General features: G+C 29.1%; 1 protein-coding gene across 2 annotated transcripts; it reads right to left on the bottom strand.

Moving 5' to 3' along the window:
• Positions 1-2,717: 2,717 nt before the first annotated feature.
• Positions 2,718-15,838, bottom strand: LOC145313482 (leucine-rich repeat neuronal protein 3-like). 2 transcript variants are annotated; one of them, XM_080152917.1, is made up of 13 exons: positions 15,711-15,838; positions 15,190-15,322; positions 14,813-14,919; positions 14,354-14,420; positions 13,917-14,027; positions 8,166-8,286; positions 7,200-7,321; positions 6,666-6,799; positions 6,195-6,214; positions 5,545-5,668; positions 5,192-5,258; positions 4,192-4,279; positions 2,718-3,865 (listed from the first exon to the last, which is right to left on the bottom strand). In XM_080152917.1, the coding sequence occupies exons 1-12, from the start codon at positions 15,797-15,799 to the stop codon at positions 4,262-4,264; spliced, it is 1,113 nt and encodes a 370-aa protein (XP_080009043.1). In that variant the 5' UTR covers positions 15,800-15,838; the 3' UTR covers positions 2,718-3,865; positions 4,192-4,261. The 2 variants fall into 2 exon arrangements, with proteins under 2 accessions (XP_080009043.1, XP_080009044.1); XM_080152918.1 differs by lacking the exon at positions 6,195-6,214 and having other exon boundaries at positions 5,545-5,666; positions 6,665-6,799.
• Between the last annotated feature and the right edge of the window lie 60 nt (positions 15,839-15,898).

Here is a 15,898-nt window from a genome sequence, read left to right as displayed (position 1 = left end):
GAGTCTATCTTTACTATCATATGTCTTTATATACTTAATCCATTGTTCTAAATTAAAAGAGCTGAATTCAAAAGGACGCAAAAATAAAACCATTAATTAAAAGATGTATGTGTACAGTTAAATAAGAAATGAATTAGGAGAAACATTAATGTGTTTCTGCTTCTAAATATAATACAAGATTTGTTCTTTAAGAATAGTTACAGGCAAGAATTAAAAATGATTTTTAGAAAAGTATGAAACCACAAAATGTGTAAATTTATGTTAGCTTGACATTACCAAAATACTTGACGAATATATTTGATAATTATTTAACTATAAGTAAAAATCTATAAAATCTAATGGTTAGATCGTCTTTTTACAGATAGTTTTTAAAATATCAAACAACTCTTATTTGCCCCCCCCCAAAAAAGATTTAACTATCATCTATATATTCTGCACTGAGAACCTACTAAGGAAAAGGCCTTGCATTTAAAGATTGAAGAAGATAAAAATACATCTTTTGTTATTCTATTGTACTATAACACATTGCGCTACCACTCATCAACGGGGAGTTGTTAGTTTTGAATCTAAACTTAAAACGCATCATACATAACACATTAATATTTTCACCGGCTTCAGCTGTGCTTGATGCTCCATGGAAATGCCTTGGCCCTAATCGGACGAAACTCGATACAATGCACAGTTAAGACTTCTAAGCTCAAGATTTGCAATCAAAGAATTGGTTGTCTACACTAAATGGTATTTTTGTTGTGCCTCTAGACCTACTATAAATGTCTGGATCTAAATTATTCTCAACCATCCCCAGAGGTAATAATGAGGTCAGACGAGCTGAATTTATAAAAGATATTATGTTGAATTTATTCTGTACTTCTTTAACCCTATAGAAAACGATAACTTAAAAAGTCCATTTATATAATTGTCTTTATTTCAATTACAACTTTTTTTCAACTGAAAGTTATGAAAAAAAGTTCTTTTTACATTATGATATCAAAATTGTAATAAGAATAAGTTCAAGGAAAAGAACTTAAGCATTCTTTAAAAGTAGCAATACAAAGTATAGGGCCGTAAATACATTACGATAAGCAAAGAAATTGAATTTGCATGACCGCAGTTTCATAAAGCTGCCCCTTTCAAATCTCTATGCACACGCCTGTTTCAAAATTAACGATAACACATTTGAGATTTTTATGTAACCCTTAGAACCATCAAGTTAGCAACATAAAAACGAATTTCCCCTCATAAATAGAAATAAAATAAAAAATTCTAGCGCCTACGTGAAGCTTAAATCCTAAATAAAGCTATCCTTATCCTTGCTTAAACCTAACCTTACATCAAACCTGGACGTATTAATGACTTTGCAGCTTGTTTGTCTTATTTCTTAATAAGCAGCGCAATTGGAAAGCAGTAAAAAATTTAAAGTTAGGCAGTAGCTTCGCTACTAAAAAATGGTACCTAGAGAAACAAGAACTCAAAATAGCAGAGAAAAAACTTTTATTTTCTCCAACTTTGATGGATTTACAACTTTAGCTTTATAGAATGTGTGCGTATGAGTGTTTGAATTTGAACGAATTTATCTGTGAATGTGTTTCGCTTATCTAGTAATAGAGGAGAGGATAGTTTTTTTTAGCCCGTTGCGTTTTTGTAACATTCAAGTTTTTATATATCCAAATCCATTCGTATTAGGCTCATCAATATAAACCTTACTTTTCCCATATAGTTTTTACCCAACCATATCATAATTGACAGAGTGAAGGACAGAAATGTCATTTGTAGAGTAAGATCGTATTGTCCGGAATTATAAACTAACTTTGACAATAAAGACTAAAGTTAGTACATAGAAATCATATTTTCATTACTCTAAAAGGTTTCCTTAAAAAATTCATTAAATTAAACTTTAAAGTAGAAGAAAACAATTTCTTCTTGTTCTTTAAAATACGAATTTACATGAATACACAGACAAATATAAATTTAAAGTGTTTTAACAAATTAAATTGGAAAATTATTTTTACACCAGGGAAAGTGGGAACATTTGGCTGTTTCTTACACTAGTCTTCAAAGTTTTATAATAACGTTTTCTTATTCGTTGACTCACAACTTTGTGGACATTTATTGAAATATGATTGATTGGTTTATTAAGTTTAGTGTCCTAACTTTTCAACCACTAATTGTAATTTAAAGAAGGGGTAATTTTGTGTATTATCTTTGCATTAGGGATGTACATTAAGAGATATAAGTTTTCCGGAATTGTAATGTAGGGAGTAGATTTGAAATCTGCATCAAATTTTAAGGATTTTTTATAAAATTCGTTTTTTGTATAATTCTTTATCTAAAAGCGGAAATACAAATTAAGTTAATTAATTTTGGCATCTGTGATTGGTGGATTTAAAAAATCTGCGCTCTGATTGGATGTCGTACATCATTCAACCAATTAGAGCGCAGGTAGTTTAAAATCCACCTATCCTATTGGTCAAAATTAATTAACTTAAAATGTATTTTCGCTTTTAGATAAAGAATTTTACAAAAAACGAATTTTATAAAAAATCCTTAAAATTTGATGCAGATTTCAAATCTACTCCCTACATTAAAATTCCGGAAAACTTATATCTCTTAATGTACATCAATATATCGGCCAATGTTTTATCTCTTTAGATCCCTGTATTGCTACTTTTCCTACAAGGTTTAGATTTGATAGGACATTAATAAAAAATCTTATTTCAAAAGTACTTTTATTATAAAATTAATACACCTATCTTTACAACTTTTAATATTAATCACATTTTTTTCTAATAAGACTATTTACAATTTTTACATAATAATTACAGTTCAAAATATAAAAAAAATTGCCACAAAATGAAATAAAAGTATTAAACAATACAATTAAAAATACTATAAATTGAATTAATCATTATTTTGTTGAAATAACTTAATATGCATTTATTTGAACTTTTTTGATACATTTTATTATAAAAAATATTTTTTTTTTCTACAAAAGCATTAATATTTTTTACTATATAATTTATTTTTTTATTGCTATTGTTTGCAGTAAAAAAGATGATTCTCTAACACTTTAAGTTCTAAAATATACAGTTTATAATTATGACTTGACAATTTAAAGTTTGTTTTAATTATATTTGTTTTCTTTACAATTTATAATAATCTTAATCCGTCTAAGAGTGTGTATTCACCTACGTACTTGTATCACACTTTTTAAATCATGAGAAATTCAAAGCGTTTAAAAATGCCAAGTAAAACTTAAGCACTTTGGGATTACCAAGCAATCCTCCTTCTCAAAATGAACTGCTAAGATATTGGGTCTTATGAATAAGCTGAAAAATTAAATGTTCACTGAAGTATCAAAATTAAACCATTTTAATATCTAGATAGACCATACCTCCAAAGGGTTTTTTCCCTATAAAAACAGCATAAAATCGTTTAAATCCAACTTGTTCTCTAAAATACATGTTTTCTTACATGCTTGCTATTGTTTATTTTTTTGTATTCGTAATAAAACACTGTTCGAACATCCTAAAGTACGGAAGTGAAAGCACACCCTGGCCCTTCTTTAAGAAATAAATGTTTGAAAAAGCAATATAATTTTTTTTAAAATCCCCAGTCAAACTCAAAACTTTTCCCTATATTTTTCTTATTCTATGATTTAGTCCTAAAAAATATTTGTCTATGTAGCTGAGTTTAATACTCTTATATAACTATATTACAACGTAATTTGTTTTGATATTTTTATTATATTCTTATTTTCACAAATTTAATGCTTTTAGTCTTATTTGAGATCACCTATAGTTTAAAATCTCCTCATGTAGTTTTTTTTGCTTTTTTGAGTTAGTTTCTTTTCTTTTGTGACCATTTTCTTAAATATATCACACAATACAGTATTTTTTCAAATTATTATTTCGAATAACAATAAAATTAGAAACCAAAAGAATTTATTAGAATAGAAATAATCCCTTCGAGTTTTATATTTGAAAGATAATCAAATAATAATAAGAAATATTGGAGTGATATACATCAATTAAACGTAGTAATCGAATGATCATTTCTGAAACCCTGCATAATAAATAAACAAAAACCTATTCTATAGCTCCTCTGTAAATCAAACAGGTCCAGTGGTTGCTAAGATCTTTTCTACAGGTTAAGACTCATATAACAGGATTGTTTTTGTATTGTGCAATAAACCTGAGTTAATCTTGTTTTGTCTGGTAATAAAATTATTATTGTGATTATTATAAGCTCTCAGTGTCTGATCTCATATTCTTACTAAATCCTAAAACAAAGGATATTAATAATATCATACAATGATACTAAAAAATATTTTAGCAAAATAAAGTAATGAACAATTTATAAATAAATGCTTATTGGTCTAAAAAATATGCAAAGTAATGTAAGAAGTATATCTTATAAAGCAGCTATGTGATTCCAATTTCCATAAATAGAAACTGACAGACAGACAAACGGATGAAAATAAATGCTTATTGGTGAGAGTAATGCTCACTTAATTTTCAGGTATATATATTTTTTTTTTTGCTGGATTGAAGATGATATACAAGTACCTTGATGATAAGAAAATATTGTGAATATTTTTCTATCTAGATAATATTAATATTTTCTTCTTTCTTTATGAAGAAACTAAGTTTTTTTGTCCCTTTATTTATTGATTTCTTGATTAGCAATAGCTTCTTAGTATTTAAGAAAAAGACTAGACACTAGCAAAGCCATCACTATAGTCTACTCAAATTCTTTATTTAAGCAAATTATAACTCATGAGATCCACTCGTTATTACCTACCCTTGCCCAAAAGTCAGGTGTTCCCAAATTATGTTTGATTAATGTAATGAGATCTAAAATATATGGACGTAATTGTATATATTCTTTTAAGACTTCCTTTTTTCTCTTTAAATAATCTATGTATAATTAAATTTACATAAATATAATTAGCTGCTCTCTTTGCTCTTAACATATAATAATATTGTATTCATAATTTCAAAATTAAAATTTTTTTTGAAGGATGTGTAGAGAAAAAGAGAGACCATTAAGAAAAAAGATGAAGAAAGAAAAAGGAAAATAGATAGATAGATAAAACAAATGATATAAAGTTATAGAAATTAAGACAGATATATTAATTCATGAATAGATTCGTAGATAGAAAGGGGTACGGTTAAAATTAAAATTGACTTACAATATTGTTTAAATCATCGCCAGTACTCAATGTTATTTCATTCTCCATAAGTTTACTTTTCTCAGCTCTTTATAATCAAAGAATAATAAGTAGAATACTTATTTTTATCATTGAACTCATTTTATTGCTTGGCGTGTAAAAACAATTTTAAATCATTTCCAGACAAAATTGGAACATATAGACAAAGATCATAATAAAAAATTGGTTGTCTGTAAATAATTAAATAAACAAGTTAAAGGGGTCAATTATATCTAGTTAAAACTCCCCCCTTCCTCTCCGAGGTAATAATAAGGTAATGCCTTTTTTCACATAATATAAAGAACAAAATTTCTGAATTAATTATTATTCTCTGCCTGTCAAATTCAGCAGCTGTAACGCCCATACTCGAATAATCAGAGGCGGAGCCGACCATCGGCTTTATAGAGGCGGAGTCGGTTTCAACCATGCACCGAATTTTGTAGATTCTTACACCACTGAAAAATAACAAACATTTTGAAACAAAAATATTAGTGGTTAAATAAAAAAGATTGGTCATTGGAAAGTGGTGTTTTTAGTCAAAATGCCTTTCCCCACCCCCTTAAAATTGAAATTAAATAAAGGGGGTTGGAGGTCGTATGTTGTTGTTTCACCTAAGGTTAGGTTATGTTATATAGGGTATAGGTATGAGCTTTGCAGGTGCCATGCAGGAGACTGGCAATAATAATAGTGTGTTTAATAAATAATTTTTCTTCTTCACATTTTTAAAAACTTATACAAACAAATTTTTATACTGCTTAAATTGATTTGATTAAAGTAATTTTGTTTGCAATAAAAGGAAAGAAACGTTTTTGGCATTGATGTCTCTGCAATAAAAAGGTTGTATGGCGATGAAAAAATATATAAAGGAAAATACAGAGACATTGGGACAAATATACAAAAATATTTCAAACTGACTAGGTAAAACAGGTAAAAGAATAGAGATAACAACGCAGTGGATAAATGTGAAAATGTTTGTTATTCCTGAGAATAATCCATGAACCACTAGAAATAACAAAATTATCAGAATATAATCATTAAAGTTATCAGGAAAAAACAATATTTTAAACATATAACACACTGAAAGAGTTAATCTTAGAAAGTTTAACTGATTTTAACAAATATATCCTCCAATATTTATCTTTTTTTCTTTTCGAAATCCTTACAGGTTCTGTGTGTCTGTCTGTACCGAAGGATATCCCTAATTTGACTGATTTGGTTCTCCTTACAATGTAGCTTCTCATAGGTCCAAGTAAGATATATAACTATTTTGGAGGAGGGTACTACCACCATCCCAAGAGAATTCAACCCAAGAAAAAAAAACCAAAAAACATTTTAATGTGACGCCAGAGGACTTAACTGGCATAGAAAACATTTTAAAGTGTCACTAGAGGCTTCTAGGGACGTAACCGCTAGTTCTTAATTATTTTATAGAAATTGAAAATGTTTGTTATTCCTAAGTATGATACAGGAACCACTGATGATAACAAGAACGAGAGAAACCACAGCTATGCTCGTGTAATCTGTAACTATGCCCAGCCCGTTCATAAAGTTCTCGTCCTTGGTTAGCACTCGCGTTGAACTTACTTCAATCTAAAAATAAAAATGGACTCATGACAAAATGTTGATAATTCAAAATTTCAGGTGTTGTGTTACAATCAAGGGAAGATGGGTTAAATGAATGAAAGTATGTAAACGATTTGACAAACTAATAAATTATTGAATTTTATACATGTTTTCTTTTCAATCAAGAAACTCTAAAAATATTTATTATGTAGCTAAGAAGCCAGAAGCAAAGTGCATAGTAACCCCCCTGCTTTTAAAATAAATCGAATATACTGGTGGAGTAGTACTGGGTAGTCTCGCATTGTTAAGGTAAAACCATCATAAACCCAACAGGGTTAGGGCCATTTTCAGGGTTAAGGCAAGGAGAAAAAAATCCACCCCCTCTTTTTCCTCTCGAAATTAAGGGATAAGGATAAGCACAGCTTACCTTAAAATCATTCTTCTTTAGGCAGAGAGCAATCTTGTATTTGTGGTTAGGTTTCAGATCAGGTATGGTGTAGGAACTCATCTTTAGACTGGATTCAATGTTGCCCATCTCAAAGGAATGACCTGTAAATAGATTAAATGTTTTTGCTATCGCAATGCTCTTAATCATAGCTGGTATCAAAGGAGGCAATGCGAAATTTTATAATTACTTTTTATTGGTACCCTAAAGGTCAAATGAAAACTGCTTCATGACTGCTTTGGCAAGTATTATGATAAATTTTGCAAATCAAAGAACATCTTCAAAAATAGAAAATAGTAGATATTAGAAATCTGCATGCTGCTTAATTTCACTATCTATGAACATTAATGTCTTTGTTCTGAATTTAACAGCTACAAATGCATTTGTTTTGGTCAACAATGTTTTAAAACTACTTAAAATGCAATTGTCCCCTATAATGTGGTTTCTTAACACTTTTTTCCTCAACAACAATTAACTCAATTAAGAACTAAGTTTTACAACAATTCTTTTCCTCTCTCTTTGTTTCTTCATTGTTCCTTGCATAGGTTTATATATATGATGAGGGTAGACTAATTGACTAAGTTGGTCAAAAAAAAATGTTTGCATGTGCAGAGACTTTTATGTTTATAATCAAATAGTTTAAGATTGGCTTCAGGAAATGTAGGGCATTTTAAAAATAAAAATGGAGTAGCTAAAATGCATTGTTTTACAGTTACACTTTTATACTATTAATTTCTCTGAAATATATTGAATTTCTAAATACAAAGGTTTTTGTCATAAAATACATATGATTGTGGTTTTAATTATTTTTTTGTTCACAAAAAGTACAAATTAATACTTTGTTAATAGTCATCTTAGATTTTGAAAATAATATATTGTACAGAGTGTTAGTCATCTTGTATTAGGTAATATTAAACCTTAAAGAACACAAAATGTACAAAAAATTACCTGGTTGTTGGTCATCGTGAATCTTGAGTATAAAATCTCTGGCCAAAGACTTGGACGTGTTCCAACTTATTGTAACAAAAGTGTCAGCTATTGTCAGGGGAAAGATTTGTATATGCAGCATCTGAATACAAATTATTCATTAAGATTTATTGAAAAAACTTCATTGAATATTCACATAGTAATTTATTCCTTTAACAGGACATGATAAAAAATTGCTTAATCCTACCTCAGAGGTGAATTCTTAAAAAACTTTTGCCCCACTATAATCAGTTTGCCCCACTAAAATCAGTGAGGCAAACTAAAAATTTAAAGGGGATAATTTTGGCAAAAGTTTTTTTAAGAATTCACCTCAGGAATACACTGGTCCCCTAACTTTTTTCAAAATATATTAAGTCGATGCCTTTAAATATTTGGAGTTTAGGAACGAACTTTTAAAAATCGGTATGGAATGAACTAATACAATTAACAACAGTTTGACTTTAAAAAGGCATTGTCAGATGTCAGAAACCGTATAAAATTCTATTTTATGCAAGAAAATTTTAAAAAAGAGGTTTCTCTTTAGGTAAAAATATAATAATTCTAGAAATATAAAGCTGGTTATAAGAACAACAAAATGACAACAGCTCTTAAATATCTTTTTCTCCACTTGCTTTTTAGTTTTACCATATATCATGGATACATTGTCATAGACTCTGGCCTTTACTTCAAATAAATAAGGTTATCTTGCTGAACAATGATTCTTTACGCAAAAGTAACCTAAATCATCATAAAAGAGAGAAATTGCATTTATGAACACCATAAATTAAAAAAAGAAAACTAGCATCGTACAGATGGACAAACTCTCAAACTATAAATGTATATAGTCATGTATACATTTTCTTTAATACATACAGAATATGATATTAGACAGATTAAATATCTTGTATGAAACATGATGATATATTCTACATATATATTCTTCTTCTTTTCCCTGTTTTTTTTTTACTTTTTAGGGATGCCAGCTTAGTGATTAATGCTTTATAAAGATCAATGTTTTAGGCCAAATAAAATTTAGTTTTGAAGCTTCTCGTCACAGTTATGGAATCTCAACGACAAAGATTTTTTTATCCAATCTTGACAAGTGAGGTATTTTTGGAAAGAGGAATATATATAGAAAACGCCTATGAAAATTAGAAAATCCACAGAAATCATATTTGCAAGTTATTTGCAAAAATCTGCAATGCTAATTTACAAAATTAATTTCATGCCTTAAATGACTTATTTAGAAAAAATCTTTTTATGAAATGTGTTTATCTATAAGTTTAGAACATACTTAGGGCAAAAAAAATGTCTTTAGTGTTACTTTTTTCACCTTATATATGAAAAAAGCAGTTTCTCACATTTTATGATAAAAAAAGGTATAGGAACAAAAAATATGATTTTTCTTGATGTAAACACAATAATTGGCATAAAATCTATCATCCTAAATGTAAAAATCAGATATAGAATCCTTGTTTAGAGCTAATATAGTGCAAAAAGTAACCAAGACATTTTTGCAAAGTATGAAAATCTGAAGAAAATAGTTCTTTTTGCTTTTGATATACATATCAGATAAATGTATATAAAATTAGTGATTAAAAACTATAAAACATGTTAAGTTTTTTCAACACTGTCATTGATTAAATTGCACTTTTAGGTTTAAGAATTACTGAAGTAGTGCATAAAAACTCTTTTTATGATGTAATTAAACAAAATAAATGCCAAAAAACCAACTACAAAATGGTCTACTGCATTATAAAAAACGCCTAATTGTTGATTTGAATTTATTTTGTTTAATAACTTAATAAAAAGAGTTTTTATGTGCTACTTTGGTAATAAGTTAACCTAAAAGTGCATTTTAATCAATGATAGGGTTGAAAAAGTTATAACTTGTTTTATAGTTTTTGATCACTAATTTTATATACATTTATCTGATATGTATATCAAAATTAAAAAAGAACTATTTTCTTCAGATTTTCATCCTTTGCAAAATTGTCTTGGTTACTTTTTGCACTATTTTTGCTCTAAAAAGAATTCTATATCTGATTTTTACATTTAGGATGATAGATTTTATGTCAATTATTGTGTTTACAACAAGAAAAAACATATTTTTTGTTCCTATACCTTTTTTTATCATAAAATGTGAGAAACTGCTTTTTTCATATATAAGGTGAAAAAAGTAACACTAAAGAAATTTTTTTTGCCTTAAGTATGTTCTAAACTTATAGATAAACACATTTCATAAAAAGATTTCTTTTTAAATAAGTCATTTAAGGCATGAAATTAACTTTGCAAATTAACATTGCAGATTTTTGCAAATAACTTGCAAATATGATTTCTGCGGATTTTCTAATTTTCATAGGCGTTTTCTATATATATTCCTCTTTCCAAAAATACCTCACTTGTCAAGATTGGATAAAAAAATCTTTGTCGTCGAGATTCCATAACTGTGTCGTCAGAATTGTCTATTAGTTGGTCATAAGAGTAAATGTATAGATTATCAAGTATAAAAGAAAGAATAAAAATGTGTAAATTAGGTAAACTCTCAGAAAAACATTCGCTCATAGCCTTATGAGGGGAGATCGGGTGAAGTCAGAAAAATAACCTGAATCAACCCAAGACATTTGTAAAGCTTTCCTAAAAAGGACAATCTACTTGGATCAGTATTTTAGAGAGTTGTAGCTTCTGACAAAAATTATTACTACTTTATATTATAGGAAGATACTTCACGAATTTATTTGCAAAGAGCATATGATCTACGCAGCCTGATAATGAGCAAAGATCCTCACTCACTATAATGGCACAAGCAAACAAATATACATTTTATTGTAAGCTTTGATTACCCAGTTTCTGGTAATATTTGGTGAGAAATATCAATGTTCCTATATTGCAGCAAATTTAAATAATAACACATTTAATTAAAAGCATACAATTTAGGAGGGAAAAAAACCAATCTTCCAATTTCCATTTCGTATTCAATATTTAGCGGATTTATTATATTTATTTGGTGTAAATTTTTTTTCCTTTTTCAGTGGAACATTATAGGTAATCACTTGTTGGCTATGTTACAATACACTTGACTACATTAGAGTTTTAAAGTCTTTCTCTCACTGATAATCACAGTAGAGTATTACTATCCTAAGGTGTAATAAAGCTGTGATTTCAAAATGTTGAACGGCTTTGGAAACGGTCGTCGACTAGACTTGGCTAGCTAATAATAAAATATTTATAGAAAAAGAATATTTCTATTGTATAAAATGTATACCTTGCACATGTATTTGAATGCCAGGGATAGGAAAATGGAGTTAGATTACTTTTTCTTTCATCTGCAAATATTATGAGGAAAAATGGTCAGGCAAAATGTTATTAAAAGTTTTAGATCATGGTAACATTGATGTGCAGGTAGAGGGGGTGTTAAGTGGTGTCAAAAAGCCCCTTGCAAAATATGTGCACGATACTCCCTTACATTTAATGGTTAATGATGACATAAAATCGAAATACCTTGATAAATCTAATTTGTCTGATATTTATTTCGACACCATAACCAAAGTTAAGAATAAGACATAATAAGTAAAGACTTACAATTTAAGCACAAAAGTTATTGACATTTTTATAATTTGAGGTATGTGTATTAATCTCGTATTGCCCTGTCCTTGTAACCTCCTTTTGTATATTGTTTACTCAATGTATCAATATAGACTTTTTTGTCACATTATGCAGTTATTTATAAGTTTCTAGGATTTTTTTTGTAGCAAAGCTAGCCTACAAGTAACCATAATCTGGTTTAGCAATGTAAATAAGCCTGTCAGTTTTACAAAACTCTAAGATTATTATAAAAAAATCTTGTCTCTATTTGGCTTACATCTTAAACTAGCTCTGATTGCTTAGTCTGTTGTAACGTAGCTTTAGCTTGTACAGTGTTATTTACAGTTACCTTCCTTCTTATAATTAGTTTTGTTTGCTTTGCTTTCTAGATTTAACCCTGAATATGGTAAATATAAGAATTATAGGAATCTACATAAAAGGCTTGAAAACTATACATATTTGAGCTGCTACCTATTAATCTGTTGTAAAGACGGAAGCAGAATAAACCATTAACGTAGAAAATGTGAATTGTAAGGTATATATAAATATAAAATACCCCAAAACACTTGAGCATTATTTTCTTTGAAAATTTATGATATTGTCGCCTCAAGTGTGGGGGATAAATCACTCCTCTATTATATTTATTTATATTGTTTACATGTAAGGAAATATATACATAACTAGAACAATCTTCTCCAATATTGGTCTACATATTTTATGGCTATTTTTTTAGCCGAAATATAGTCAAAATAGATGATTTTGATCAACTTTTAATGTTTTACCATGAGTAATTCCAACTTATCCTGAAAAACCCTAAATCCTTCACGATTAAAAACTGGGTCTTGTATTCAATTGGTTTTAGAGATACACACATATAGACTAACAACTCACTACTTTATTATATGGGATTTTTATATAATGTTTAAGGTATCCTATATAGCATACAAAAATCTGGGCAATAATTTAGAAAAGTCTAGTCTGATATAAATATATGTATTTTCACCTACAGATTCTCTATAATGATGGTGTGTCAGTAAATTCATCTATCCGTACGTATAATTATACAGCTTCATTTAAAATGCAAAATATAAGGTCCACACATAAAAATTGAGAAAATAAAATACGACAAACGAACATGCTTAAAAATTAACAATAATCTAACCAGATGCGTACATGATTGGGGCGTAAATTAAGGTAGTAGGATAACCCCATAGGGGGTCCAACCCTCTACACCCCCATTGTCACAAAATCTATGTATTTCTTTTCTGCAACAGTTTGCTGTACTTTGATAAATTGATGATTTTGCTTATGGACAAAAGTGTCCTTGTTTTTGTCACGTATATAGGTTAGGTAAACTTTGACAACCTTTGTTTAAAAGATAAGCCTATGTATACGAAATTTATAATACTAGAATAGTTTGATCCTATAAAATCCCCTGATAGCATTCACAATTAGTACTAAATTTAGTGTTATGTTGATTTAAAAAACAGCCAATGTTTTTTAAAAACGATAAAAAATGATTGCCATATTTTGTGAGCAAAAAAATTGGGTTTTAAGCTTGATACTAACTGATTTCCAAACTGTGATGAAAAAAGAGTTTTTACACAGTATGTTAAATATCTTGAAATTAAAGAAATGAGTTGCTTAGACAAAGATAAATGATCAGAATAATCTAAACAATTTTAAATTTTATTCATGCTTTTTAATTTAATCGCTTATTCGCTGAAGCTTGAATATCATATTAATCGTTCTTGTATGTATGTACTATGCAGTGTCCAGTTTACAGAAAATTTTCTTAAAATTTGGCTTCCAACCAAAAGTTGTGGTACAGGTAAAAACATATTTCTTTTTGGAAAACTTGGTACAAACCAAATCAATTAAAGTTATTTAAATGTACCAAGTCACCTGTTTTTGGTACATTTTGCGCGATTTTAAGATCGTCTAAATTTTGAGCTACAGCATAATACTTTGTAAGGCTTATTTTTTTTGCTCAAAGAAACCTTATTATGAATGAGAGTAAAGTTCTAAGAGCATTTAATGTAAACGAGACACAATTGCATATTATTTTATCTCTCAAATCATTTCAGTAGCGAATCCACCCTAGACGTCTTGCGTCTAATACGTCGGTAAAGTATAGAAAATTTGTACCTGTACATTCAATTGAACATTCCTGACATCAGTACCATGCAGATTCTCTGCTACACAAGAATAGGTTCCCTCATCTTCGGGATGTAGACACCGGATATTTAATGATCCATCCTTAAAAATCAAACAATTAAATTCTTTTAAGGACATACTGTAAGTTTGTTATATGGTATTTATATTAAACAATCCCTATTTAAAAGTAATTGGATGTTTGTGTGTGGCAAAAGATATCACTGATACAGCCCTCTTTACAGTAAATCATATAGATTTTTTTCAGATTGAGTTTGGGGAAGGGTATTCTTAACATTCAAGGAGAAATTACGGCTGGAAAAAAACCTCTCCCCTTTTTGAATAAGTTATAAATAAGAAAACAGGTCAAAACATGTAAAAAAGAACATATGAACTATAGAGTAGCTGTACAACTAACCAAAATGATTTACCTGGACACACATCCTGTCCCTGCACTGACCCTCAAGAAGTTCCTCTCCATCCTGCAGAATCCATCTCCTGGTAGCAAAAAGATTATTTAATAGGAATGGATATTCCATAATAGCTGAAACTTTAAATTTTACATTTCATTTTATTTTTCTAAAGAATTTTATTCTAAGTGATTTTTTAAATTCTCTGCTATTTAAAAAGACCTATTTATTTCCATAACAATTTTTATGCATCTACAAAAAACACTGGTCGCTTGTTAAACCTAGTATTTTTTATATTAGCTGAATGGCATTTAATCATTTATTATTTCTACATACTAAAAATCAATCTTAAAAGTCCAAAGTTGATATGGGAAGCTAAAGAACAATACAGAATAGCATAAGAATAACTTTAGATATTTTAAATGTATTTTTATATACCAATAGCCCAAAAATATTTCAACTTTTTATTAATAATTTTACCTGGTAGTATCAGAGTTTGACACGAACTGACAGAGCCAGGTGACATCCTTCCCAATACTCTGGTTCCAGCTGCCACCAAATAAGGGCAGGATATACGGTTGGCAAGCCTGATATACGTATGTTTTTAACAAGATTAGTTTAAATAATAATTATGCTTTTTTACATGAAAAGCTTACTTCCAGAATAAGTAAAATAAATAAAGATCAGCTCTAAAGAATTTGAAAACAAATAAAATACTGAACGGCAACGCAATATATAATTATAAAGAGCTGGGAGATAAATTGTATATATAATTATATACATATAATGTTTTGATTGTTTACATACAGATACACTGATACTTTAATAGTAGCTTCGCTACTAATAATAATCATTACCTGACTGTTAAGATCAACGTCAACTAGCTGTCTGTCATCGCAAAGTATTTTCTGTCCATCCTCAATGGTAAACCCATAATTCTGTTTTGACATCGCGTTCTGCAACCAGCTTAAACCACAGTGACACCGAAATCTAAATAATTTTTCTTGTGAAGATTACAAAGACTTTACTGATGAATAAATTTCTTCATAATTATTTGTTCATGTTCATTTAATCCATTTACGACTTTCCATCAGTATATATAGATGATTGAATTAGCTAATTTAGAAAAAAGCCTTCTGAAATTTCTTTGCATAATCCAATTTTCGCTGGTCCAAAAATCGAACATTGGGAAACGACGAAGGAATCAATTCAATTCACAGTCTATGCTTTTCATTGGGAGGCGAGGGAGGCGTGGAAAAAGAGGATTCAAAAGTTGGATATATAATGTAATTTATACCCTATTTTTTTTTTTTTTGGGGGGGGGAGGGGGGGAAATCACACCTGTCCCCACCCATTGGACTTTCCTGATTCGTGCTACCTGTTTCCTTTGAGGTAAAGATTGCGGAGGGACGGAATAAATGGCTGCACATCCTCCAGGGCAGACAAGTTGTTGTGGGTCAGCGACATCACCAACAGGTTTGGTACCCTGCATATATTTGAGCTGTGTTTTTTTTTCAGGCTTCTCTATGACAGGAGTAGGGAACAATGTTTACTAACCAATTCTCC

This window comes from Acartia tonsa, chromosome 3 (genome assembly GCF_053477335.1).
Source record: "Acartia tonsa isolate MP-2025a chromosome 3, ASM5347733v1, whole genome shotgun sequence".
NCBI classification, from domain to species: Eukaryota; Metazoa; Arthropoda; class Copepoda; order Calanoida; family Acartiidae; genus Acartia; species Acartia tonsa.
This window is presented reverse-complemented; position numbering and strand designations above follow the sequence as displayed.

Bases quoted from the DNA above. Each gene is read 5' to 3' on its own strand.
- LOC145313482 (XM_080152917.1), bottom strand. From the start codon at position 15,799: ATGTCGCTGACCCACAACAACTTGTCTGCCCTGGAGGATGTGCAGCCA. The intron at 7,322-8,165 runs GTAATTTTTTGT...ATCTATTTACAG, and splicing joins TCACGATGACCAACAACCAG to GTCATTCCTTTGAGATGGGC. The intron at 5,259-5,544 runs GCAGAGAATAAT...TTGATTATAAAG, and splicing joins ACAGCTGCTGAATTTGACAG to AGCTGAGAAAAGTAAACTTA.